Below are 27,558 nucleotides of genomic sequence, written 5' to 3' on the forward strand. Positions count from 1 at the left end.
TCAGCCTTTCTGGGACAGCGAGTATCTCTCTGGAGCTCTGCTCCTAAACGTTAAGCAATTGCTTATCTCTTCCAGGGAGTTCACTCAGTCATTTTTAACTTGCTCAGTTTGTGTGCTATGTTGTTAGATGAGATGTGCGACATTATGAAATACTGAAGTTATCATACAGGATTAGAGCGGAAGTCCATCATAGTCAGTATCCAGTCTCTGGCAGAAGCCAATAATGGATCATTCAAAGGAGAGCGCAGTAAATGGTGGGCAGTCGCCCAGAGGAGAGGCTGCCTTCTGCATCTCTTAATTGGAATTTGATTTATCCCCTGAAATATGTAAATGAATGTGCATTCCAAATGCTTAGACTTTTTCTCCTCTTTATTAAAGGAACGGCCTGTGTCTGTAACCAGTGGTAATCCCTCTTCTTCTAGTCCTACTGAGCTCTTTACTTCAATCTTCTTTGTGTATTGCATAAAAAATAATTCTTTTCATTGCATTTGATCTTACTTCCTTTCAGTTTCGTGAAAACTCTTGGGCACTGCTATTCAGCTCCCCCAGATAGATTGTTTTTAATATTGCCTGTTACTTTTTATCTGTATTATGTCTCTTCTTATTATCTCCAGTCCAAATTTAGCAGCCTTAATGGTTCAGTATGGAAGACCCTTCCAGGCCTCTTCTCATGTTGCCTCTCATCTCTGAACCCTCCTACATTTCTGCTGGCTTTGTTTTAAACTAGTGCTGCCCAGCCTTTCTGCTCTCCTTTGCCCTTTTTCTCAAGAACTTATCAAATCCGAGCGTGGTGCCATCTGTCTCAGGATTTCCTCAGCCCTCCCATCCCTTCATCAGATGCATGCCTGTGTCCCTTTCCCAGAAAAGATGAGTCTGCTCCTGCCACAAGTCTTTATCCAGCACAGAACCTGGGCTACTAGGACACCCCCAGGAAAGAGTGACTTTAGGAACAGGTGCCTTGTTGGATGAATCACAAAACAGCCCAAGCATAGACTGAGTTTATCCTAACAAGGATAGACTGAGCAAATTTTTTTTAGACAGAATAATCAGAAATGAACCTGACATTACAGGTTTACCGTTGTTTTATACAGTTGTATTGTGTTTCAGTGCTATGTATATCTTTCTTGTTCCTTAAATTATAATGACCAAAAGTTTATCCAAAGCTCATTGGAGGAACATGGAAGGAGGATGTCTTGGATGTGGTTCTGAAGGGAGAGCTGATTCTAACCTTGTGTAGCTAGATATGTTAATCTTCCCGATCAAAATAAAAAGAAAGTCCTCTTGTTCCCACCACAGTCACTGGACTATGATTTAAGAGGAGTTTACAGAACTGGGCCTTAGACCAGCAAGTGATTGTATTTATCTGATGGTTTTGCACAGTTCCAGTGATGCGGGAACTGGAAGGGTCACAACTCAGCCTAATGGGTGAATCCTGCCATGAGTATGCACATACTCACTACTCAGTGAAGGATTTTCCAATGTGTGTCCCCAGCGGGCCATGGAGTCAGCTCAGCATACAAGTGGGCTGCAAGGGCTCTGCAAGTATCCCCCTCCTGGAGCTCTGGCTGCCTGGGCTCAGGGCCCTCACGTGGGCTCCCAGGACTCCTCACCTTTTTTGATGTCATATCTTCATGTGTCAGGGGGATGGGCAAGGAGCTGGAGTGTGTGGAGTCCTGAATGCTTAGAAATGTTTCCAAGGCACCATTCAGCATGTTGGTTCATCCTTGCCAGTGATGCAGACCAGGACCCCCACCTTTGCAACATCTCAGATTCCTGGCCCCCCATTCATCCCAGTTAGCCCCTGGAGAGGGTTTGGTGGCAGAGAGCTAGGTGGCCAGGTACAGCAGTAGGCTGGTGTCCCACTGGCTGATGCAGAGCATGCATGGGAGGGAGCCAGGTGTCACCCATCCCCAGCCGCCAGCCCTGAGCTCTCAACTGGCTGCCCCAGGTATAAACCACCTATTGAGAACTGGAAACACCTACATCCTCTGAACTGAAAAGCATGAGCTGCTACTCTCTGAACTACTGCATCCAGGCTCTGGAGAGGAAAAGGCATAGCAGCTGCATAAGTATCTCTAATTTACAAGCTGTTGGAGGAGGGCTGAGAGCCCACTGTTAGTGGATTATGATAATATTTGTAAAAAGACTGGCATCTTTTGTGGAAAGAAGAACAAATCTATAATTTCCTCCAGTCTGGGTGAGGGTCTCTGGTGTTTTCAAGGGAGCTGGACTAATATCTATAAGATGAAATTTGACAAGCTGTCAGTGACAGAGAGCATTTTCTTATAATTTTCTCTTCAAAATCTGTTCTTCTGGAAAATAAATGATGGAAACGAAGATGAATAATTTATTATTCACTCATTTAAAAGGAAGTTGTTGGCAATGCTTTAGTCAGATGCAGCAGCTTTGGCCAGTACAGATGATAAAGGACTAAAGGATTAGTCATCAGTACTGTAATGAAAGAAAAAGGTCAAATGTGTCTTTGGTCCAACTCCAAAAGGCCAGTTTTTGATATGTATTCTAAAACAGTGGTCTTGGATCTTCTTTTGATTTGCACGCTGCAAAATAATTCCAGTAGATAGGCAGACTCTTGTATGGAATATTTAAACCTATTGAATGTGCTCACTTTTCTCAGTAGCCTTTTCAAAATCCATTGGGAATAGTTTGTGCACCCTCAAGTAGCTATATACTACAAGTTGACAAGCACTGTATTAAAACAGAGGCTTCATGGCATTGTTCAGAAATAGAGAACAGAATCTGGCCTGTGGAAGTACAGTCCCAAGCCAATTTCCTCGGAGAAGTTGCTCCACAACAAAGATTTTTGGATGAAATCCTGACTTGGACTTTCAAAACTCCCATGAGGCAGGATTTCAGCCATGCCAGCATTTTACTCCCTCGAAATAAAAAAAGCTGATGCCTGCTGTCTCCCCTGAGATTGTCCTTACGCTTTGCATGCAGGTTCCGTCTGTCCTGCATCCACTGCATCCACAGTAGATAGGTCTATGTCTCATTTTTGCCCTCCTGTTACTGTAAAGTCTCCTGGACAAGTCACCACCCAAGGGTGTATAACTTTTATATTGCAACAGCAGAATCAGGAAGCATCATGGGAACAATCAGCTTTCCTGGGAATTGAGAAATGCCAGTACATGCTAGAAATAGTGAAATCTGGGTGGCACAAACATCCGTTCACATCAGCTATAAAAATTAAGAGATTCTCCAGCATTCCTGTTTTTGACAAAGGATGAAGCACTGTGAGTCCCACTCCAACCTCCTGTGTAAACTGTCCTTCTAAACTCACTGTGCATGGTTCTGATATCATCCTTTCTTTTATACAGTCTGCTTTCCCCGAGTTTCTATTTGCAAGTTTCCCACTTCTTCTCATATCTGTTCAGATCCAGTTTGTCAATATTATTTCAACAGGCAGGTCTGATTGCTAAAGCTGACCTCGCTTACTTATAATTCCAGCATCACATTTCTGAAGGGCAAAACCAATAATTGCTAACATTACTCCAAAGAGCATTCCTTTCCATGCTGTAGTAAATACGACAAATGTGATACCACAGCCTGAAAAATATTTTCTGTACTTCTTTGCTTTCACTACATTTAGAAATATTTAGCACTTCTGCATCACAACTACTGTCTTAATTGCCAGAAAATTGACTCACCTTGCTTTGGAAAGCAGTGAATACATTAACATGTTGTTGCTTGTACTCAGCTTACTCACTTCTAGACATGCTTGATACGATTTAAGCTAGATTTATAATGTTGTGACATTTTATGTCTCAGCTTACTTTAGTTCATATTGGCAACCTGGGATGTGGATAACCTATCAGTAGCACTCATATACTAGTATGATAAGCAAAATGTAAAGCCCAAGAGGGCAAAAGAAAGAACAGAAAGGGTTTAGATTTTACCACACACAGAACTTAATTGGCCAGGTATGAAAATACCTAAATTTCATGAATATAACGTCTCCAATTCACTCCCCCAAGGATAATCTGAGGTTGCCCTGAGAGGCTTACCTGAACTGAAGATAAGTGAAAATTAAAATTATACAATCACAAATTATTTGTTCCTACAAATGTTAATGCTGGTCAAAGAACAACTTTTGTCTGAGAAAGCCCTAGTCACTGCAGATCCATGAAAATCTTGTCATTTGGCATTTTAAAATTAGGTTTTTAGCTTTTCTCATTTTAGAGGAAGGTTTGAAAGCAGGGAGGAGAGGCAGGGCCTGGGGGCAGAGCAGCTCTCCCCAGCAGCCAACAACACTGCTCTGCCTCTGCGCCAAAGTGCCTGAGCAGAGCAGAGCTGCTGTCGGTCAGGGCTGAGTGGGGAGGTCTGTGAGAGGAGAGGGAGAGGCCAGATGATGTGCTGGGAAAAGGGATTATACCTCAGGCTAGATAACTCAGGGAATAGGTGAGCCAGAGGGGTGTCCACACAGCCATGGACTCCATCCACCACCGGGCACAAAGGCCCTCAGGGACAGGTCTGTGCAATATTGCAATTGGCACTGCCCCCCACTACTGCAGTTTGAACACCAGGGTGCCCATATGCCTCTGCAGCCTCCTTCGCTCAGCCCTCTGCAACGCTACAGTGAGGGGCAGCAAAGGTTTTAATATGAAAGTGCTGCTTGTGGGCAACGGTTCCTCATTTTACCAACAAGGGCAAAACAAGGCAGAGAGATATTCTCAAGGCCATGGTGACTCTGGAGTGGAGATTTCTAGCTCCCCACCCTGTGTTCGGTCCAGGAGGACCAGTAAAATGTGGGTATCCTCTGCAACATTTCACATTCCTGTTAGTTGTTGGATAGTCTGATTTTGTTACAGTCGCCTTCCATTTTTTTAATCTTTATTGACCTTTTAAATATTTTATGTTTTGTTAAAGATTTTCTTCCTCAAACAGAGAAATTGCAAATACAATGTTATCATGTGTAATGTGCTAACATTTTTTTTCTGGTCTGACTTTGTTTTCTTATCTACCTTAGGACATTTATTTACCCCTTCTTCACTAGAGGCAGACCTTTCCCACTGCAATTGCTTTTCTTTGGCACGTTATTCTGTATCTATAATGGCTTCCTTCAGGGGTACTACCTGATTTACTGCGCTGAGTATCCAAATGATTGGTGCACTGACATCAGATTTACATCAGGTAATTACAGCTGCAGGATTCCCAAGATCTAATCTCCAAGCAATTTGTAAGCATTTTGAATTGTGTCCTAATCTTCACTGAACATGTGAGTCAAATCAGTTGTGATAGAAATCAGCATAAAACCTTCCTGCTGGCCTAGATAAAATAATCAAATGCACAATGCCTTTTTTTCTTCTTTTTTTGCTAGGCAGCCACCTTTGAAGGTGCACGATGTAAGATATGAGAGCACAGTCTCAAATCGCCAGCCTTGTTTTACTGACACCACACTAGAGTATCCTGCTGCTTTGGGCTCAGGAGATGCAATCTCAGGCCTCATCTGAACAGGGGTTTGCCTTTGTTCAGCCAGAAATGTCTACCAAGCAGTGGCCGTGCGCAAGTGCAAGCTGTGGCTTGGTTTTCCCGCCGTGGAGGTTTGAACTTGATGCAGCTATTCTGACTAACAGAGAAAAGAAGGGCAAAACCCCAGCATAAATGAGACTTTAGAGAAAAAGGGCTCTTTTTTTCTTGTGTAAGGCATATGGGCAGATTAGAGAGCATGCACAGTCAGGTTGTATGTTAATACAGTTCCTTTATATTCAGTAGCTTAATAGCCTAACTGAATTTGGCCTTGTAAATTCTCTGAGAGAATAACTATGATAGAGCAGCTAGGTGGCATTACACATATGGTGCCTGCATAGCGGGTTGATATTTAAATACATGTGTAGAAATGAAGGTTAACATAGAAGTCTGAGGAAATGTTTTGGATGTCACAAGTATGAAGTGACCAAGGTACTTTCTGTACACTGTTTCTTGCTGTGGATCCAAGATCAGGCTTTTCAGATAGCATCACATTTTAAAAACTCTGGGTGTTGTTTAGTAACAGCTTCCATAGCCATCAAAACCCCCCACCACACCACACAATTTGCATGATAAATAAAAATATACATTCAGTGCAAAAAAAAGGAAATCAGTATAAGCAATACTTGAAATATTAAATAACTTTTAAACAAAACAATGAGGCTAGCAATGTACTCCTCTACAGACTCTTATCAACTTTCTGTTGCTACCAGCATTGTGAAGTATTACCAGCACTTAGTCTTTTTTCTACATGTCATCCTAGCACACTCCATCTCTATTTCTTTCCTTACTTCCTGATTGTTAAGGATGGTTTCCTCAGTGTCTAATGTGGCATGAAATGTAGGGCATGTCACCTGCGGAGTTCCTCAAGCAAATGCCTCTAATTTTGCAGCTAAACAGAGTCTGGTCAATGAATCATTCTGGCCAGCAACTGTCAGCAATCTCCAGTGAGCGGCTAACTGCTCTGTGCGCGTGCATATAGCCCTATCCAAAGGGCCTCGCTGCCAGTGGACCGAACTGCGCTCAGGCGTAGGTTCCCTTCCTGGCTCTGGTGAGGTGCTGGATACATTTGTGCTGTTTGTGCTCCTGTTTCTCCAGCTGTAAAATGAGAATAATGAAACTTGCCTACAGCTCAGCAGTTACTCTGCTGAATACTCTGAAGTAATGTCCATAGCTGTGGCTGACTGTCATCAACGTGGATGTGGTATATAGCCTGCTAGCAGGCTGTCCACTACTCTTTTCCACTTTTCCCTGCTCTAAGAGATGCCTCAGGAAGAAGAAGAGCAAGCAGCAGCTGGCAAAGAAGCCGGGGGCAAAGTACTCTCCTCCAGTGGGGAGAAGGATGGCAGGGCTCTCCTCCAGTGACAGGCAGACGATCCCTTTCCTGCCTTGAGCTGACCTTTCTGGATACATACCCACCTTGTCCTCAGCAACCCAAAATAAGCCGCCATCTCAGATCCTTTGCCTATTCCCTTACCTTTCCGTTCAGCTGCTGTCAGGATCTTGTCAGAAATCTCAGATTCCTCCAGCACCCACTTCTCTTTGATGTTTTCTTTCCCAGTCCCCCCCCTACTCCCAAACACCCCATCCCATCCCAATACCATCTGATATCCCTGGGGACTCTCCATATGCAGATAGCTGCTCAGCCCCCTCCTGGACACTGCTGAATGACTGAGCTCAGTGATACCCTGATAGCAGCAAGTCCTGAATTTAATATTTCCTTTTATTAATTTGGAATCTTCTTAGCTAACTGAATGTTCCTTTTTGGTGTTTCTCCTTGCTGTTCATTATATTATATATTTTCTCACGTCTATAATGGTTCCAGTCTTTCTTTATGAGAACTTTTTCATGTCCTTCTCTGTTTATTTCTCAATATTGGCCAGCCAGCAATGCCTTCCCGCAGTGTAGATGGGCCAATATCTCTGATTTGAGACAACTGAGAGACAATTTGAGACAATATTCAATATTCTACTCTGCTCCTAATATTTTTTTTTACTACAGTTGCAGGCTTTTTTCACTAACTGCCTGAAAGGAAGAAGCAGGTTTAGAACCCAAATGCTGTGTGATTAATGTGTTTTTTTCCTAACTTGCATTATTTTGGGTTACTGAATTCACTGCACTTCATTTCAGTTGCCATCACACTGCCTGGTCACCTGCATTTTTATCTCTGAGACATGTCTTTGCTAGTCTTTAAGGGACTTTGTGTTATCTGCAGCTTTGCTCATTGCTCATCCCTCTTTCTAGATCATTAATGAACATACCTGTGGGACCCAGTAAGGAACCTTGAGGCATCTGACAGTCATTCTTTCAGCAGACAAAAAAGCAACTGTCCTCACCTGAGCTGCTCTGGCTGGTGGCACTCAGTAGCACCAAGCTCTGCTCTTCAGCTGAGAATGAGACATAGAGGTTGACCAAAGCATGATGGCAAAAAACCTGATGAACAATTGCAGTATCTGCAGATCTGTGTGCAGAGATGTTTCTTGACCCTTTTGTCTTTTAGTCTCTGTCTCTGTGATATCTGTGCTGACCCAAGTCCTTCTTGAAAATTGAGTGTTGATCTGCCCTCTGGTTTTGGACCGCACACATGTTGCTTACCCCAGGGAGCCACCCAGCATCCCCTCCCTTAATCATCCTTAACAGCTCTGTTTTCTCTTACAGCAGTCAGACACTTCACCCTCCCATTTGACATTCAATAAAAGGTGAATATGACCAGCTGGGAAGTCCAGCTTTCTCTCACACCAGCAGAAAGTTGCCCAGGTTTCACTGACAAAACAGCACGCTCAGGGTTCACACCTTTCTGTGCAGGATTGCTTTCCGCACTGAAGCTATCCAGTGCAGGTGATCCCAGGTGACTCTGATCCCACAACTGACACAGAGATATACATTTATTTTGCCATAACTCATTTTTACTTTTCCAGTTCAGTAGCTTTCTCAGTAGTATATCAAAAAGCACAACTTTTGTCTTGAAAAGGAATCCATCCCATTTGGCTTAGGTATTATATCTGCTTGCTCCAAAAATGAACCTGACAAATGTGCTTAAGTCCCTGGAGTAGGTGTAAGTGGACAGACCAGGAACCATCTTTCTAACCCATTTATCATTTCTGTTTCTTAGGCCTTCTCTTATTTTTGCTTGGAATGGGGATCAATATTCACAGTGATCTCCTGCTGCGCCAGCTGAGGAAACCAGGCGAAGTCACCTACAAGATTCCACAAGGTATATTTTTGTCCCCCTCCTCCTTAAAGAAAGTAGGACAGATCATGTTTTCTGACTGAAGAACAATACACAGCAAAACAACAATAATAGCAGTAATGACAGTTTCACTCAGGTACTTGGTCCAGATGTCCTTCTGAGTGGCAGGGACTAGTGGAGGCTGGCCAGAGAGACTCCACAGGGAGCAAGAAGAGCGTCTGGAAAACATGAACTGTGATGAAAGATTGTAGGAAATGGGTTGGGTAATTTAGAGATGATTGAAGTGGGACGTAATAAGAGGTTTTAGCCATGTAAAAGGCAGCTGCAAAGAAGGAAATATTCTTCTCCATGTCCAAGAAGAAGAAATGGACTTCTTACATTGCAAAAGGGAGATTTAAAGTGTAAACTTTAGGGAAAAAAAATAACAGTAAGGATGCAAGGCATAGAATTTCCACTCTGTCTCCTTCAAGGCAGGGCTTGGTGAGGAAGAGTGGCCATGGGCCAGAGCAGTGAATTAGGAAATCTCTAGCTCTGTAGAGAAGTAGGTATGGGGATCCAGGAGCTTCCTGGTTTTGGTCTTGTCTCATTCTGCTGGCTTGTAATGGATAGTAATTTCTCTCCTCCAAATATCTCACTTACCTCCAATACTTGCCTGCCTCTTGTAGATTCTGTGATTAGCTAAGATCCAAAACTGAGGCCCAGATTTTGCATTCCCCAAAGGTAGTGGAGTTGCAAAATATTTTTAAGGCCAGAAGAGAATTCACTGAATTCTAATTTTAATAATTCTGATAACGGACTTCGTTATGTCCTTCTCTAAATGAAAATGAATGATTGTGAAAGTGTTGGAAGCCTCTGGGTTAGAATCACCTCTGATTCTTGTACTTGTACAAGAGCCCTGTACAAGATCCTCTTTGTACTTTGGCTTGGCTCCACTGGCTTCAGGGAAGTGATTTTAGGTTTCTTTTATGGGCTCTGAATAAGAAAAGTACAGTGCTTTGTTGCCGACTTTATGGGAAAGGACTTTTCATGTGCATGAGATGATTGTGAAAAATATGTGTTTTGTCTTTCAATGCAGGGGGACTGTTCACCTATGTTTCTGGAGCCAACTACTTTGGAGAAATTGTGGAATGGTTTGGCTTTGCCATAGCGACCTGGTCCCTACCAGCTTTTGCCTTTGCCTTTTTTACTCTTTGCTGCATTGGGCCACGTGCTTATCACCATCACAGGTATCAAAATCCAAACTGTTTCTTGCAGTATGTTGCTGCTTGCTCTTGGAATTGAGTTTGCAAAATGCCAGGGAGGGGCACAGGAGCAGGGCCAGAATTCAAGAAAAACTGAAATTCAATATTATGTATGGAAAGTTTATCGGCCTATTTGTGACTGGCTAAAAGTACAGCAGTGGGCTGGAACTCTTGTTGAGTGAATATGATAGTCATTTAATCTAACATGAGTTACATTACTGTTTCAGCCATGTCAAGGCCTCTTTTTACTGAACTTTGTAAATGTGGACCTGTCCTAGGGATCCCTTTGCAACACTGGAATAGATATGGTCCTATGCTCTGAACTCCTAAAGTTTCTACTTTAGGTCTGTTATAATCTTAATTTTATTACCAGTTTCCATTTAATTAAATAACCTGGTGTAAATCTTTTGGGACAAGTCTTTTGCAGAGTAACTCATACAGGTTACAAAACGAGGTAGTTTGGAGGAGTTTTAAGGTTCTTCAGCTGAGCTATATTGAAACTGTGCAGTTTTCTTGCATGTATGCAGTTTCACTCTCTTGCTTATTTTCTTTCAGGTACTACCTCAAGACATTTACGGACTATCCAAAATCAAGGAAAGCCTTGATTCCTTTTGTTTTTTAATGATCGGAATAAGGACTCTGTTCTACTTTTATAGGGCTTTTTTCAATTCCTAATTTTAAAGTTAGATCTGACTATAAATAACCATACAAATGGTAACATGGGGTTAAAACAAGCAGGAATTTGAAACTGAAGTTCTTGTTTTTAAGTAGAGGGGAAATCACAGATAGCTGTGGGCAAAGGGACCCCTGGACAACATGTCCCCTTGTCAGTGGCATTCTACCTGTGGAAAATGGGTATAACTCCACAGACATCGGAGAAAAAGCATTGGCTAAAAACTGATACAGAGAAGGAGAGAGTAAGCTTGTGACTTGACAAGAGAAAGTCTTCAGCAGCCATTCCAATTGATGGTACTTCTGCAGCTGCTTCTTCTTGTCCCCGTGCCGTAGTGCAGCTGCCCTCAGTTCTGCCAGCACTTCTCCAGGTGTTGCCGGACTGTAAACTGGTATAGGGGTCTCCTTTATCAGATAAACAGCTCAGCCCATTTTTTTTCTTCTAAAAGCCAGGTCAGCTCCCAGAACCATAATGCGACAAGAGGAATACTTGTGCCAGCACAAGGCTGGGAGCAGTGTGCCATGGCACAGAGGCAGAACAAGCAGTGCAAAGTGAGGGGAGATGGAAGTACCTTAAGCTGGCACTCACAAGTGCAATGTCTGTGCTACTTCCTTAAGCAATACCCTTCTCACTGCCAGATGATTAATCTTTTGCCACCAGAGATTTTTTAAATGCACTTCGTTAAAGCAATCACAGCTACATCAGTTTTTTTTTTTCTCTTGCGCTTTTCAGAATAAAAATCTGTCTGTTCAAGAACCCCCAATTTTTACTCATTAAAAGACTTGAGATAGTGATGTATGACAAAAAATAAAACAGATAAAAAGCTTTGGGTTGAATAAAATGTTCTCTGACATTGGCAGTACATTTTGTCTAAGAAGAACCTTTTCAGATACTCATATTAGAAAATGACACAGGGGTATTATTGAATTTCCACAGAAACACAGTTTGTTTCTTCTTAATTTCGGGATACAGTTAGGAATTTTCCCCAAAATGTCATTAACCCCAGTAGGAACAGAGGTCCCAGAGGATGCTAATAGTTTTAGTTACTCTTTAGAGCATAAAATCCTGCTAAGAATTATGCTGAGTAGCTGGAAAGAGAAAGAGCAGACCACACATACTAAACATATGACATGCTGCTGAAGTAACCTGATTGACTGTATGCAATCTTCTCCAAAGCACAATAAAGTTTATGTAAAACACCAAGCTATGCCAGTCTCTAATTTACTATTTATACAAACAAGTCTTTGTGACTACAAAGTCCTGCTCATACTGGCTTCCTTCTTGCAGGCAAAGCCTCCCTGCTTTGTTAATACCATTAATTGTCTCTATTACAGCCAAGGCTGGGTGCCATTGCACTAGGCATTGCAGAGTGCACAGGGAGAGCTGGCCGCTCTGCCAAAGAGCCGCATTGACAAGGGGAAGGGAGGGATGCAGTAACGCACAGGCAGAGTTGTTGTTGTGCGGGCCGCAAGCTGCACGTTAGCGCTGCAATTGTGTTGTTCCTTTTGTTATGTTATCTAAATCCTTTCTGTGGAAATACACTGGGGAGGCGGCTGCTAGGGGCGATGGTGAAGTAGGGGAGCAGAACGGCTCCAGGGGCGTCGGGCAGGAGAGAGAGACCTCTTCGCAAGGGCGGCGGATATTCGGGGTGAGTCCAGCACAGCTCGAGCAACAGCGTGTCCAGAGCTTCTGCCCAAAAAGCTCCTGAGGCCCCTGCACCAGCGCCAGTGTCTGGCCAGTTCCTTCTCACATTTTTTTCCCCCCAAAGCCTCACAAATGATAAGAGAGCAACCTGCCTGTGGGTGCCATTCCCTAACTGCTGTCTCCTCTGTATATCTCTGAGGCTAGAGAGGGAGCAATGACCAACTTGTGCCTCACCTTTCGCCTCACCGTTTGGAACCAATGTTTTGTTTTGGTCCCTCTGAACTGTCACTCTTGTTAGAATAGGATTATTCCCTGAATTTTTTTTCTCTTGCTCTCTACAATCAGTTTAAAACATCCTCACCCACATCCTGCTGAGTTCCTGTCACCCTATTCTAATATTCAGCCTAGATTTAATTTCATTCTGCTGCCATAACTATAAAATCTTGTCCCATCCAACCCTAAGGAAGGTTGATAAAAGGGCCATTTTCTCAACAGTATTTAGAAAATTTTACGGCAATTATATATGTCCTCCCCTCTGGCAGCATTTGGAGAGCAGGAGGAACACCGTGGTCTGCGCTTCCCTTCACATGTGCACTGGAAAACACCAGCAAGCAACATGTTGCTGTTAGTAGTGATGGAGAGGAGGAGCAGGCTGTCCTGCTGTCGTTTCCCAGCGGAGCTGATGGCAGCTGCCACCTCTGCGAGGATGCCAAGCTGCTTCCCCAGGCAAGGGAAAGCCCTCTGGGGAGCCAGCCCTCCAGGAGCAAACAGGGGGCACGATGCTCCTGATAAACTGCTTTCATCCCTTATTTTCTGAAGAAGAATATATTCCACTGTCTCTAGGAGAAAAATACAGGGGACATTTCCATATCTCATTGCTCAGGCCTTTAGCGATTGTGCCCATATTGTGATTTCAGACCCTTACAGAGCTGACCGCAAAGTGTTTTGAAAACAATTATTTTTCCGACTTCCTTTTGTTCTGCTGAAAGCTAACACAAGTATTTTCTACTGGTAAGCTTTCTAAATAATAGCCCATTCCTTTTCTCCCCCTTGTGCAATAAGGTTTTTCTGTTTGGTTTCTTCCCATCGCTCACATTTTAGTTTATGTTAGAAGAACAATTATGTTTCGATGCTGTTCCCCTGGGGAGAGCCTTCCTAAGGACACCTCTGAGCATTGCTGTTCTGCTAGAAAAGACCTGCCCTATGTGGAGCTGATATCCAAACCTTCATCCACACAGGCAGCCTGCTGGGAAAATTAATCCTTTATCCCCAGGACTCTTGTTAATTTAATTATTTTTGTATTGTTCAAATGCTTTTTTCAAAATCTGACTTTCCGTAAACAAGTGCTATACCGCTGTGCTAATACACAAATGGCTTAATCATGCATCTGAGAGTTTCCTCTGTGAAACACATTTTCTGCACCTAAGTGATCAGACAAACCACTTATTGATACCAGAATTTAGCTATCTAATCTATTCTGACAACTGAAAACAGAATTAAATGCTGTTCACTAGGAGGCAAAGAGGAACACAATAGGACTTGCCATTTCATATTCTTTTCTCTCCATGCCACACACGCTTCAGCTGCTGCCTGGCTTTGGTCCATGCTTCAGATGAGAGGTCACCAGAGACAATAGAACAACAGGCTCCAGGCAGCATAGAGCATTTGTAACTATTGTATTAAAGTGTATATTTTACACAATATATTTACACAAAAGGCAAAAATCCCAGTTTTGGCCCTAGAATGACTGTCCTCAGGAAAAGTACTCATCTGGGAGCAGTATTTCTGTTCCCATTACTCTTTTGGAACACAAAACCCCTCACACTTGGCCAGAAGTTCTGCATGTTTCTGCATAAATATCAAGTCACGGCGTATCCTGGAACCACAAAACCCAAGAGCACTCTAAGTATTATGGGTAGATTGCTCTAATGGCTTGGACTCAAGATATTTGTTTTGTACTCTCAACTGTCACTGGCCTACTGACTGAACTTCAGCAAGTTATTCATCACTGTGGTTTGTTTTCCCTTCTATTGCTTGTATCTGGAAATGGTCTTGAAGGCCAGGATTGCTTCTTATTTTACATGTTTTGATAGTACTTGGCAAAACAGACCCAAACTCAGTTGAGGCCTGTAGAGCCTATATAGACGCCCTATAGAGCATTTATAACCTGCTATTTATATAACACAAATAAGATACAGCCAGTTGCATATTGTTGGTAGACAAGGTTAATATAGTATTGCAGAGTATTCTAAAGATATATGAGGTGTCCAAATGGCGCGCTGAGATGCATTTTAAAGAGATATTCCACCAAGGAAAAAGGCTAATATATGTCACCCATTGAACCATAGGACCATTTGTCGGCAGCAGAGGGATTGCCTGCTTGTATTTGAATCACTTGTCCGACGAACACAATCCTTTTTTATGCAAATCACTATAGGGTCTCATATAAATCTAAGCATTGTCCTGGAAGCATCCTATACTCTCTTCTGCCTTCTCTGGGGTTCTCCTGAACCAGCCTCATTTCTCAAAGTAGGCTTTCTAAAGAGAGAGGCCTCCTCTCAAACCCAAACATTGCTGTCCCTGTGGGAGTAATGTGTTTCTAGGGGACACAAACATCTGATATTAATCAGGGCCAGGGCCTCTGGATATATTCCTCATGTGTAGTACCATACTCTGTGAGTAAAGGCTTTGATGGCAAATGAACTGCTCATGAATATGATAATAATATGTGTTCACTACGAATAAAAGGAGCAGGTTTGGGCTCTGTGGGAGCAAAGTTTGTGAGCACACGTCAAAAAGTACCTAAAGCTAATGCCTTGAAAAGTAAAGGAAGAGCTTCAGTCCTGGTTCTGGTTTACGTTACAGCAAGTTGCAAGTGCCCTTCCAATGCCAGACTGCTGTGAAAGGAACCTGTAGATATGGACCTTTCTGAGCTGTAGGTTTAAAAGGTAAAAGAAAAGGACACAGTTTTCAAAGGTGCATTAAATTAGTTCCTTTGTGTATTTAATGGTGAACATACAGAGCTTAATTGATGCAATTTTTGGAATAATCTCACCATTAGGGCTTTTGGTAGGGGTCAGGCCCCCCACCAAGAATCAATACAGACATTAACTCCTCCAGATGATGATTCACAACACCAAAGCTGAAAGCCTACCCAAATCTCACTAATGAAACAGGGATGGTAGAAGTATGCCCAAGTGAACCCATATCCATTTGGTTCATCCCATTAATGGCATATTCTCAGTTTATGGACAGGTGGGTGACAGTTCTGTTTAGGTGGCATTACCGGCAGTTTCATTCCCAGAACCTGAGTTATCCTATTTAACTACTTCTTACATCACCTCCAACATCACAAGCACCTGCTGGTTGCTTTCCAGTTTATTTGCCTACTTTTCCCAAGTTTGCTATATGAGATTACACATAAAAACACACACGCACACATATGAAGTGAATGGAAACACATGTATTTCAGTGTACCTTCCACCATTCACATTCAGACTGGAAAAGCAATATTCTGACAATTTGCTAGAATTTCATTATCTTATTTTTTGCAAGCACTTGCTACACTCTGATAGCAGGGGTGCTAGGAGAGGACATAGCGAAAAGCACTACATGGCACATGGTATTTTAGACTACGAGATGGTGCCTGCCTTACATGTAAAGAAATAAGGTATACATGATGGAGGACCACACTGAACACATGATCTCCTCCTGCCCCCACAGCTCATTTCATCATCTTTCACCACTGTGACTGCTGAACTCTCTGCCTTGTAGGCAATTCTCCACTCTCAGCTATTTATATAACCGTCATAGCCACATTTCCCTACTATATCAAGCACACCATGCCTGTTTCAGCTGAATTTTTTTTCACATTGCAAATGAAACCCTACAGTGTTGCTGCTGTGAGGGAAGGCCCATCGCTATATTGGGAAATGTCACATTTTTGCGCCGCATGGTAAAAGGCAGAGAGGCTGCTGAGCAGTTAATGGGTTCACGGCAGCCTTGCATGGGCATGAACTGAATCCAAGCGGAGTGGGTTTGCCCTGCTCTGCAGGGCAGTGAGAGGGGGAGCCCCTCTGAGAGCCCCTCGCATCCTTGCGCCATTCCCACCACCCCTGCAGCATGGGCTCTGGGCACAAAACCCTCCTCCTCCCGCCCAGCATGGCAAGGCACATGAGCATGCCTCTAAGGGCATCTTTTTGCTGTGATAGAAACTCCTGAAACGACTCCAGTCTCCACTGCGAGAGAACAGCTAGCAGACAACTTGGAAATCTGCCTCTATCAAATGATTTGTCTCTGCCATTTGACCTGAAAATCTGTGTTTCAGAGCTATAAGTCCAGCATGCACCTGACGAGCAGTGTCAGTATCCTGTTTTATTGCAACCTAGAGGACATGGAGGGCCACACAGCATTAGCTCTGGTCACAAAGCCTGCGGGAACAGAAGACCTCTCCTCTAATTAGTACAGTCCATATGAAAGAACAGTTACAAACTTTGAAAGCACTTAAGTAGAAGAAACCAAGAAAACGTTCAGAGTGGATTTCTAGAGGTCTGGGAAGCTGGCTCTGTCTACAGAACAAACAATTTTAAAATAGCAGCAAACATCACTCCTAGAATAAAAAGCTAGTTTCAAAGAATTAAAATATGTTTCTATCAATGGAGCAGCCTGATCTAAATTCTCTGTTCTCTCAGCTGGGAATTTAGAACTAGCGCTTTGGTAGTAAATATTAAAGTGTATAGTAAATATGAAAGTGTGTGTTTCAGCACTGAACGTACCAATGCTGCCTTCTGTGCAGCAGGGTTAAACCCTATCCTTATAACTTAAATCCTATCCTATAACTTAACCTACTGAAATGATTAGCACATCAGTGGTTAAGTTATAAACAACAAAATGTGGTGACTGCCTCAAAACTGAGATGGATGCTCTGGAGTTGTAGCAATTACACTGGACCGCATTCAGGCTTGGCAATTGATGCTTCACAATATGTCAAATGGTGAAATTCTCCCTGACTTCAGCAAGGCTCTGGTTTCATCCATGTTTTAGCTATTCAGATATATATGTGGCCAGTATCCAGTGATTTTCAACACTGTTAATATCCAGCAATGTGTTAGTCATAACAACTTACACAACTTTTGTTTCATAAGGGAATATTTCCTTTTCCACCATTTCTGACTACCCGTTTTACAGGTATTTTTGGCATTTCTTTTCTGCCACTGTCTTGGTTTCTCTATGCATTATCTAAAAGGAGGAGTAGAGTATATTGTGTTTGTACCATTAAGGCTTTTCCCTCTTTTTGCTATCAAAGTAATGCTGCCCAGTCTGTTTTATCCACCCTCTCGGGTAGAGATAACCACTTGTGCAGCTCAGCTGTGAACATCTGCCCATCTAGCAGGATGGAGGCCAACCCACACAGCACTTTCTGCCCATAGCAGCTGGCTCAGCATCCTCTGATGGTAAAACCTTGGGTCATCTGACTCCATTTAACTAACTGAAAATTTGCATTGGTTTTCTCTTGTTCATGGGACAGACCAATCTCCCTGAAGATTTTTCTCTCCTTCAGTCCCCTCCAAGGCCTCCAGAAATGTGGGATGTAGAGTTTAGAGCGGTGTCAGCATATTCAGCTTCCCATGTCCAGATGCCACCTGAAATGGCAGATCCTGAGCTGTGACTTGACTCTGTGGAGTTAGTGCCCCGCCGCCTCCTCTCGTCCCCCTCAGGTTTTTCCTCTGCTGCCCTTAAAATGGACTCTCAGTAGCTGCTCCCCTTTCAGAGGATTTGAGCTTGAGGCCCTCCAGTATTTGGGATTTTGCCACCCTGGAGATGTAAGTTTGTAACCTACTTACATCTGTTATGAACAATCTTTATCCTATTTCTGTCCAGTGTACAGCCTACAATCCCAGGTGGCAAACATAAGCCAGGGGAGGAAAGAAAACTAACTGAGTTTCCCTCGGTAAAAGCAAGTGGAAGGGAAAGAGACCAGAACAGAGCCAGATTCACGCTCTTCAGCAGGTCACGAAGGAGGCAGACTCTGGGCTGGCTCCCTATACCACGTGGGGAGTTCAAAGGGGTTGGTCCCTGGACCAGGGAACAGACCATGGATGGTGCCTGGCCAGGATGCGCCAGCTTGGGAATTCAGCCCAGGTCAGATGATGAGTGCTGTGGGACGCTCAATGGCAGCATCAAACCGAAAAACAGATGTGCACTGCTGGGGACGTCGCTGGGACTCTGAACAGGGAGTTTCAGGTGGCAGGTAAGGAAACAGGGCCAGTGTCCTCTGCTTAGTGGAGTCAACCCCCGCACTTAGATCTTCGGGCTGGGATGAAGGACCACCTCTAACGTCAACTCTGATGCATAGCAGCGGGCAGCTATATGTGTGCAATGTGTCATCTTTGCTCTCAAACTGGTGTTACATGGTGTTAAGCTGGGTTGATGCTAGCAGACGCCGCTTGGCTGAGTTGCCTGGGATACCCAGTTGGCCAGGCCTCAGTTTACACCGGTCTGTCAGTGACTTTTCTAGAGTGGATGAATGATTCCTGGCTGGAAAGGCTACCAAGAAAAGGTTTAATGCCTGGGTTTCCCAGAAGTGAGACTTTATAAGATGAGGTAGGTTCTGATGTTGCTCCATACTTTCCCACTTGCCTAAATTCCTTCTGTTCTTGCAGTCGACACATAATCCGGTTATATGTAAGTAATCACTAGCATTAATTTGCAACCAATATTCAGCAAGCCTGTGATCCACACACTGTACAATTTCTGCCGAGCCCTGGCTTTACTGGTCAGCTGACACTGTAGCACTGTGTTTCGCAGTTTTCCCTGCTCCGAGCACATCTTGTCTGAGGTCTGCTGCCACCGTGCCACTCCTGGTGCTCGGAGGATGTGATGAGCTGCTCACAGCCTCAGCCATTCCTTGCTTCCCTTGGCTGAAGCAGGAATTGAGTGAGTGAGGGAATTGAGTAAACCAACATTTGAGTAAATCAGAGGAATGGTTTTGATTATGCAGCAGTAGAGGCCAGATGCCCTGGGTTATTACTGCATTATAGAAAGGAAAAGATCTTAACAACAGCAGTTGGTCTGCCTGGACATACCATAGGATGTTAGCATTTGAATGTTTTTGATGAAACCACTGCATTTCCTGTATCCAACACACTTTTGTTTGGGGTTTCCTGCCTTGCTGAAATTCTGCAAAGAGAAACAGCCAAGGATGGATGACTCACAGCCATGCTGGAGGCTGGGCGATGACTCAGAGGTGGAGCTGGCTCGCTGGCCCGCTGGAGATTCATATTGCAGGGCCTGCACACTGGACTCAGGCAGTGCTAGGGCTGGAGAGTTTCCCACTATGCCCACTTCCCTAGCGGTTGTGGAGAGAAATATATGGACCTCTCCTTGGCATCTTTTAGCACATTCTTTGCCAAGAATATGCTAAATGTTCATCTGTTTCCATCTGCCTTAGGCTTCCCTGAACATGAGTGACCAGAGTTATTCACAGTATTCCAGACAAAGGCTCAGCTGCGCCTCTACACGATGGCACCAAAACCTACGGAAAATGCCTGGCCTGATATATCCTATAACTGTATTTTTTTTTTATGGCTGCATCACACTGGGGAACTCATCATGGTCCTGCAATTGATTAATGCACCTGAGTTTTTCCCAGCAATCCTCACATTTCAGCTCCAACTCTTGCGATCTGGCAGAACAGCTGTGAACAGGATGGTAAGTCAGAGGCGTACAGAGAAGGTGTGAATTGGTATGCACAGCTCATGGTACGCAGCCCTCCATTACAAGCAGGTGGAGATCATTCAAGCATGAACTCGGTGGTGACTACCAATGGCACCTAGCTGGGGCTACGGGTCTCTGTGGGACTTGAAAGTTGCAGAGGCTTCATCCAGCCTAGAGGATTGCTCAGCTTTTAGAAATTTATCCTTGTGAGAAGCAGACGTCGGTGGCGTGCTCCAGACAGAGCTGTTGTAGGGAAGTTGTTGCAAGACCCCAGTGCACGGTGGCTTTCCTGAGGCGAAGGAAAGGGTCTCCCTGTCCTGCCGGAGATAACCTTTCTGTACGACAACATACTGCCCCACTGCTGTCGGAGAAAATGGCAGGAAGCGTTACCAATCGCTGGCAGACGAACTCAGTGAGCAACACAGACTCCTTCTTCTGGAAAAAAAAATATGCACAGACGAGGTAGGACATGGGTCTGTCTCCCCTTTTTCCTGCAGTTGAGGGAGGTAAGGCAAGTAATGGTATGTCATCTCAAGTGGAAAGGGGAAAGCAAAGATGTTGTGGGCTGAATCCTCTCCAAGGAACAAGGAATGATGAAGGCAGCCGGCTTGAGGAACAGCTCACCAATACCACGTTTCTGAGTCACGCTGGCGAAGAGGGTCTGCTCTTGGTGCTAGGTTTGAACCCCTTTGATGTTGCCTTTAATTTTTCCTTATCATCAGAAGGATTTCTCAATCACAGCAAAGTGTGTTTCGGTCCCTCAGTCTGAGGAGATGTTGCCAGTCTCGTTTCCTACTTCCTGCAATTCTGCAATTGCTTAATGCAGAGTATTGTCACATTACAAGTTTCTCAGACTGTGGGTTACAAGCTTCTAACCTCTAATTCAAAATGATTTTATGAAAATATTGTGACTTTTTTATTGCTATAGCCACAGACATTAAAAGTTGCACAAGTTTTAGGCCAAAAATGCCTAAAAAAAAATTTACTTCAGTAAAGTTACCATAATTAAATTGTATCTTTTTATTTGAGAATGTGTTCACACAGTAAGGAATTAACTATTTCCATAAAAAATTGTTTATTGCCAGTAAAAGACCATTATTTTGACCTGCACAAATAGTTGCTAATAATTCAAGATGGGGAGGGAGAGGAGCATGTGTCTGTATCAGCTGCTATTTTGCTCTTTCCAAAAAGCATAAAGAACTTGCTGGCAGTCATTGTGAAAAGATTTTCTTTCTTCCTCTTCAAGCACAAGTGTAACAGCTGTTGCCTCTGGCAAGTGTAATTTTGGCCTTATTTGTGCTCATCCCATGAAGAATTTTATAAAAGACCAAACAAACAAACAAAAAATGGTAAAAGTCATGCAATGAATCAAACTCATTTCACATGGTTGGAACAGCCAAGTTAGAAAAAGAACAGTTTGGCCACACAAAGACATAATGGCTCTGAAACCAGACCTGTCTGCTTTAAAAACCTAGCAAGAAGTCCAGCAAAAGAAGAGGAAAATGTCACTGCTTGTCACCCCGCAGAACGCTGCCTCCGAATTCCTTCAACTTCATTTCTGTTGCTGTATAAACAACTGTGCTTCTTTTCTATTTTGGCAGCAAGTCCCTTTCTTGATAGAAACTTTATTTATTTGTTCTACACCGAGCTATGAGAAAGCGCCTGTCCTGTGTCAATTAAACCGCGCTGCAGGGATCCCCTACGCGTGGCTGGTCGCCTGCTCCGCGCTCTGCGGGTGGCAGGCACTCGCAAGCTCTCTCTGGCTCAGAAATTCAATGCCTCCTCACCTGAGCTGGACAAATAGGTAAGAACATTTTGCCATTTTGGTGGCTTGTGCAGCTTTTTCTTATAATTCTCCAGTGTCACAACAGTTTTCTCACTGGTAGCTTTGTCAAGGCAACCAGGGTAGTACTGCAACCAGTAACTCCTATAGCCCTAGCCACACAGGCCAGCTAAACCTTCACTGAACAAAGCAAAAAGTCACTCAGTATTACAGAAATTACCCATCACTCAGTATTATAGAAAAAAGTCACCCTCTCAGTATAGCGAATCCCTGAGTTTCTGATTTTTCTTCTTTTTTGCAGCCAAGCTGCTCAGTCATCTTCCTTAGCATCATCTCTGCTTCCCCTCAGTTGACTGTGGGATTTTAACAAAATATGTGATTTCTACAGTTCAGTACCTTGTTTCTCTTCTTTTCATTCTGAGGACCCCATCTTTGTCCTTGTGTTTGCCTCACGGGTACGTTGCGTTATATTTTGGTGCTGTCCAAAAACACTTTAGACTGAGCTGAAACAATTTGGATCAGCTCATTGCAAAATAGTCTTAAAAGAGATTGACTATTATAAAGGACTTTGAATTCCCTTGTTAAAAATGCAGTAGGTTAACCACAATAGAAAACCTAAGCACATACCTCTAAGTGCATGCACAGGGATCAAGTATATAAATCTCCAGGGTTGTGTTTCTCAGGCTACAGTAGGTTGTTTTTTTTTCTGACACTCTTAACAGGCAACACCATCAAAAGCAAATGCTAGACCTCATCTTCCTTCACAGGGAGCTGATTTTAATTAAGAAAGTGGAAGATGCAGAGCAGCTAGCATCTATCAATCACATATGCAAGCATTTAAAATAATGTGTGATTCTCTGGAAAAATTAATAGCAACACAGAACTTCTTGTTCACATAGCACGGTGATCTAGGAAAAGCTTTTTTGTGAAGCAGCTAAATAAGGTATTGGAGATAGGGACCATCCATTGGCATGTGTTAGGGTACAGCACCATTACTCAGCGCTGATTTTCTCTGTATCCCTTACCACCACCACTGGACATACTTTGTGTTATAGTTTGGTGCTTAGCCCAAGAGCCAGCAAGAAGCACTTTTATCTGAAAACAATCATTTGCTGTGTGTTGAGAGCTTTATTTACCTACACGTTAGCTCACTTCAAGAGCAATACTTTAGCCCAGTAAAATCTTAAGGGCTTGCTGTCCCATGCCCTTCCTGCCAGCGCAGCGTGCTTTGGGACCAGCATACCTTGTGTCAGCTCCTGCCCGCCTGCACTCTCCTCGTGCCGCACACATGAGGGTGAGCCTGCAGCGCCCTGCAGCCCTGGGGGCAGTTGTGCCCTGGTGTCCACAGGGACACGAGGCAGCCAAGCAGGGCCGGGGGGCCTGGGAGGAGAACTCACACTCCCACAGTTTAATTCCAGCTGATGTGCAGAGGAGCTCTGCTGCCTTACAGACTACAGTAGGATAATTTGTCATTTGTCCAAAACTGGGAATGACTGGGTGAAATTCAGTGGTCTGCTTTTATGCAGAGGGAGAGATTAGAATACCAGATTAGTTTCTCAGAGGTTAAAAATCTAAAATCTATGCATCTTTGTTCTTCAAAGCCAGGGCCAAGTCACAGTGCATATTTTTAGGTAGCACTTTCTGTTGAAACCAACAGTGAATTTGGACTAGAAGTCAATGGAGCCATCTGGCCCTCAGACAGATCCTTGTATGCTGTTAGCTCTGCGAAATTCAAGGAAGGGTAGCATGAATCATCCAGAGAGAGCAGCTACTGCTGGAGCTGTTCCTTGGGTAAAGTGCTAGCCTGCCAGAGACTAGCAATTCCTCTAGTGTATATTTAATTTAGTGGTATGATCTTTTGAGCATGTTTCTTAAGAGGCAGCAGCTACTGTTATGAATACTCAGATCCCTCTGCTACCTACCTGGAGCAAATATACCCCAACAAAGGGCAGCAGGAACTGGGATACCTGGCTAATATTTCTGGGTCAGCATTTGGTCTGTTGCGTGAATTTTGGCAAGTGATTTCTTCTTATTATAACTGTTTCCCTTCCAGTTTGTCAGGCTGCAAGCACTTCATGAGAGGCTGAGTGTAATCCTGTCTTTATACAAAGCCTGATGAAGCAGGACTCTGACCTCAGCCAGTGCATCTAGACCAAACTTACTCAACTAATTTTTCAGCAAGGTACATCCAAAAGGAAGGAGGGCTCAGCACCCTGTCTCCCAGCGGCAGCAGACGTAGGGGCATACTGATGTGACTGGGAGCCTGCAAAGAAATCCAGGCTCTCCTCTGGGACTGCAGGAGATGTCCCATGGCACATCCAGGCCAAATTTGCTCTCAATGAGATCCCAAGCCAGAGTGCTTTCACTAACTAGTGCTGGTCTAGACGCTACCGTACATTCAATGATAGTAAGTGAAGTCACACAACTCGTTCACAGCCAGTTGTGAATCACACAACTGGCAATGTGTGTAACAGGACTGCACTGGCTTTTCCTCCTTTCTCTGCAAATTCCTGTTAGCCTTTAAGCGTTCAGTCCTTTTCCAAATCTTACAAAATTCTGGATGCAAATAAGCCTCCAGAGGAGGAAGCTCAGTAATGTGCAGCTACCTGGCCCAAGGGTGCTGAGCCACGGCGTTGCATGCTGCTGGCACTGGGAATGGGCCAGGACCTGCCCCGGGGCCCAGCCACTCCACATGGGTGCCTGCCAGGGCAGCCAGGCAGGGGTGCGAAACATGGTGCTCCCTCCGCATCCTCCTGCAGAGCGCGGCTGGCAGAGGCTTCTGCGCCTGGGAGCTACTGGGAGACCCTCTGGCTGCAGGGAGTCAGATCATTTCCATTCTGCTGCTTCCAGAAAAGTATTTTTTAGCTTTGAAACAGTGAAAGAAGAGAAGCTAAACAATATTTATTCACAGTAAATCTTTGTTGCAGCAGCTTAGGAAGAGATTTAGCAGATTCTCGAGTGATGGATCCTTTTAAATTGTTCACCCCTGAGGTGACAGCAGCTCTTTGCAGGGTGCTGGCTCTGTGTTAGCCCTCTCTGCATGTAAGAGGCTAGATAACCTTTGCTTTTCAGTATGCATGGGTCTGACCCAACAGGGTGCTGGCTGCTTTCTGCAAGGTGCTAAGCATCCTTTGACAAATGAGGCGTCTTAGCACCTCACAGGAGGTGACCAGCATCTGGCAGAATAAAATGCAGCAGGGCTGAACTTCTCAGACAGCCCACAGAGCAATAAATCAGATATAGTAGTTGCTGCGCTAGCAAATGTATTAATTGCTCGCACTCAGCAGTGCTTCTCACACAGCTGGAGACTGACATTAAACCTTACCTGTGCGTGGAAATTACTCTTTCTCTCAAACCATTTCAGGAACTGGTCTCTCACAGATGGTTTGAGGAAACACGGATATCCTGTGCTCCCCAGCACACTGCTATGTGGAACTTTTGTAATTTGCTTCATCTGCTTACAGAGGAACTGCTGGATATTGCGTGCTTTTTAAAAATCTGTACTTAACAATAGTTTCAACATACGACCACGTTCCCTAAGAAAAGAAGTCATATGATTTATTTTCCTTCTTCAGATCATATTTTTCATCTTTCAGAGTTTCTCTACACAAGTTTGGATTTGATTGCTTGCAAGTTTTCTAATTTACACCTTTTGGTATTTTGATCTAAGGTCACACACCGCCAGACAAAATGTGTAAAACAAACAGCTTAAATTGATTTCTTCATAGGTTAAGTTATGTTAAATTAAGACACTAAAATTGAACATGGCATAAACAAACTTACACATGCAGTACTCGGACTGAGATAATGAACAGTAGACACCAAAGCAGAGTGATTTTGGTGCCAATGAGAGAGCAACCCCCCCTTAATTACTGAAGAGCTTTTATTTTAGATTTCAGAAATCATTTGCAGGCTAGTTTGCAGCACATCAGCACAGCAACCTTGTTCTCAGTTTCAGTGCACTGCCTGTTGCTACTGTGCTGCATAAATTGAGTTCAAAAATCCCTCTGCACCAGAAATCATTGGGAAACAGTATTTTAAAGTTAGATTTTAAGTCCGCACTCTTTAGGACTACTTTTTTTTCAAATGTGTAAGCCCATCCTTGCTTTGTTGCAATACAAAAGGTGATGAGGGTCTGTCAGAGCTGTAAGACTAACCCATGGAAAGTTTAGCTGTCCCAGGAGCTGTGGACACCTTCTTCTTTCAGGCCTCCCAATATGCCCTCTTTAAATCTGACAAAGAACATCACACACAAACAGACAAAGCAAATGACTAAATGTATAGGCAAATGACTAATTTTAGGAAGACTGACACAAAACACTATTACATTTAGAAGAAAATCTAATCTGCAACCTGTTAAGTCCTTTGAACTGCAAAAGTGTTTGGCTTAATAGCCATCTTTTGATAAATGATTTTTTTTGCTCATTAGAAAGATCCCAATATACACTTAGAGGATCCTCACCAGGTTACGAGCTGTACCAAACAACTCAGGCGGCACAATAACGGTGCCCATGGCTGCTGTCAGAGGGAAGGAAGGCAGAGAGACCACAGCAAGGCAGAAGAGGGATAATACATTTCTCTCTGGGATTATCTTGTCTCCAGACATCCATCCTATAACGTCACCTGTAGAAATGTGGTTGAGGAAGGGCAAGAAGCAGCAGCGAGGGGTGGTAACATACTAATACACTTGAACCTTATGCAGAAGATTTAGACCCAAAGCACTTGCAAGAGATGAGGTTGTTGAAGATTATGAATCCTTAGCTTCTCACTGTGCAGATGCCTACTGCTGCTAGCAGAGACACCTGAAAGCCAGCGGTGGGTGCACATTGATCCCTGCAGCCACTGCGCATGTGAGCAGCTGGCCATGGCTTCACCTTCAGCCTAGTAGACATGAGAAGATGATTCCGCCGCTCCCCACTGTGCACGCTAGTAAAAGGCTGAAATTACCTGTAGGCCAGAACTGGAACCTCAGCTCAGAATAATTTTTGTTTTCCCCTATGCTGGGAAAAGCTTGATTTTGGACTAATAAATGTTGGGATGTATCAGCAAAATTGCAGGCATAAAAAACCCTGCTTGAACAGCAGGATTAATTCAGTCACACTGCACACACGCTATGCAGGATCTTCTGTTCCCTTCCTGTGTATGAGAGTACCTGTTGTTTACACTGCAAAGGATAAACTCTAATTTTCTTGTGCAATACAGACCAAGTGCTATTGCTGGAAGGGGGATGTTGCACTTGCTGACTGGTGGGTACTTTCATAGTGTGACCTTCAAGTCACATAAATATGGACATCCGTTATCAAAAAGGTTGGGCAAACGAAAGGCTGGTGGAAAACTCAGGAATCTCCTGTGCAGTCAGCTGACAACAAGCTGAAAAGAAAGAAATTCATGTTGTGAATCCAGCATAAGGTGCAGCCAAGGTAGCACAGCTTACCCTTAATTTGTTCGTCACTTTTGATACATATAAGCAACCAACTACCTTTACCTACAGGAACCTAAAAAGAAAGGGTAAATAAGGGAGAATCATGAACTTCCTTACAAAGAACTGTAATACATAATTAGAAACTCTTTAATCCTGAGGAGTTATTTTGCCTTTCCTTTCATGACCAGTCCAGATAATTGTAAGGTTTTACAACAGTCTAGTAATGCAACATACGGGAGAACCTCACTTTAAGGATATTTAATTGGCTCTGCACTAAACAAGGGGTAACAGCAGTAGCTACCCAGTCCTGGCCAACCAGAGCGATTCCTCATGGCCTTTTGTAGCTGCCTAAAAGCCAAGCTCCCTCCCCTGCAACTTGTCTAGACACCCTCGAATGTTCGAGGA

The 27,558-nt window shown here is 43.7% G+C and overlaps 1 protein-coding gene across 1 annotated transcript in view; it reads left to right on the plus strand.

The window, feature by feature from the left end:
- Nucleotides 1–11,783, plus strand: part of SRD5A2 (steroid 5 alpha-reductase 2) — a 28,183-nt gene extending 16,400 nt beyond the window's left edge. The window contains exons 2-5 of the mRNA XM_067294722.1: nt 4,985–5,148; nt 8,597–8,698; nt 9,750–9,900; nt 10,471–11,783. Coding sequence (XP_067150823.1) covers nt 4,985–5,148; nt 8,597–8,698; nt 9,750–9,900; nt 10,471–10,537 — 484 coding nt within the window. The 3' untranslated portion in view covers nt 10,538–11,783. The remainder of the gene's footprint in view (nt 1–4,984; nt 5,149–8,596; nt 8,699–9,749; nt 9,901–10,470) is intronic.
- Nucleotides 11,784–27,558: the final 15,775 nt, after the last annotated feature.

Source organism: Apteryx mantelli, chromosome 3 (assembly GCF_036417845.1).
Source record: "Apteryx mantelli isolate bAptMan1 chromosome 3, bAptMan1.hap1, whole genome shotgun sequence".
Taxonomy (NCBI): domain Eukaryota; kingdom Metazoa; phylum Chordata; class Aves; order Apterygiformes; family Apterygidae; genus Apteryx; species Apteryx mantelli.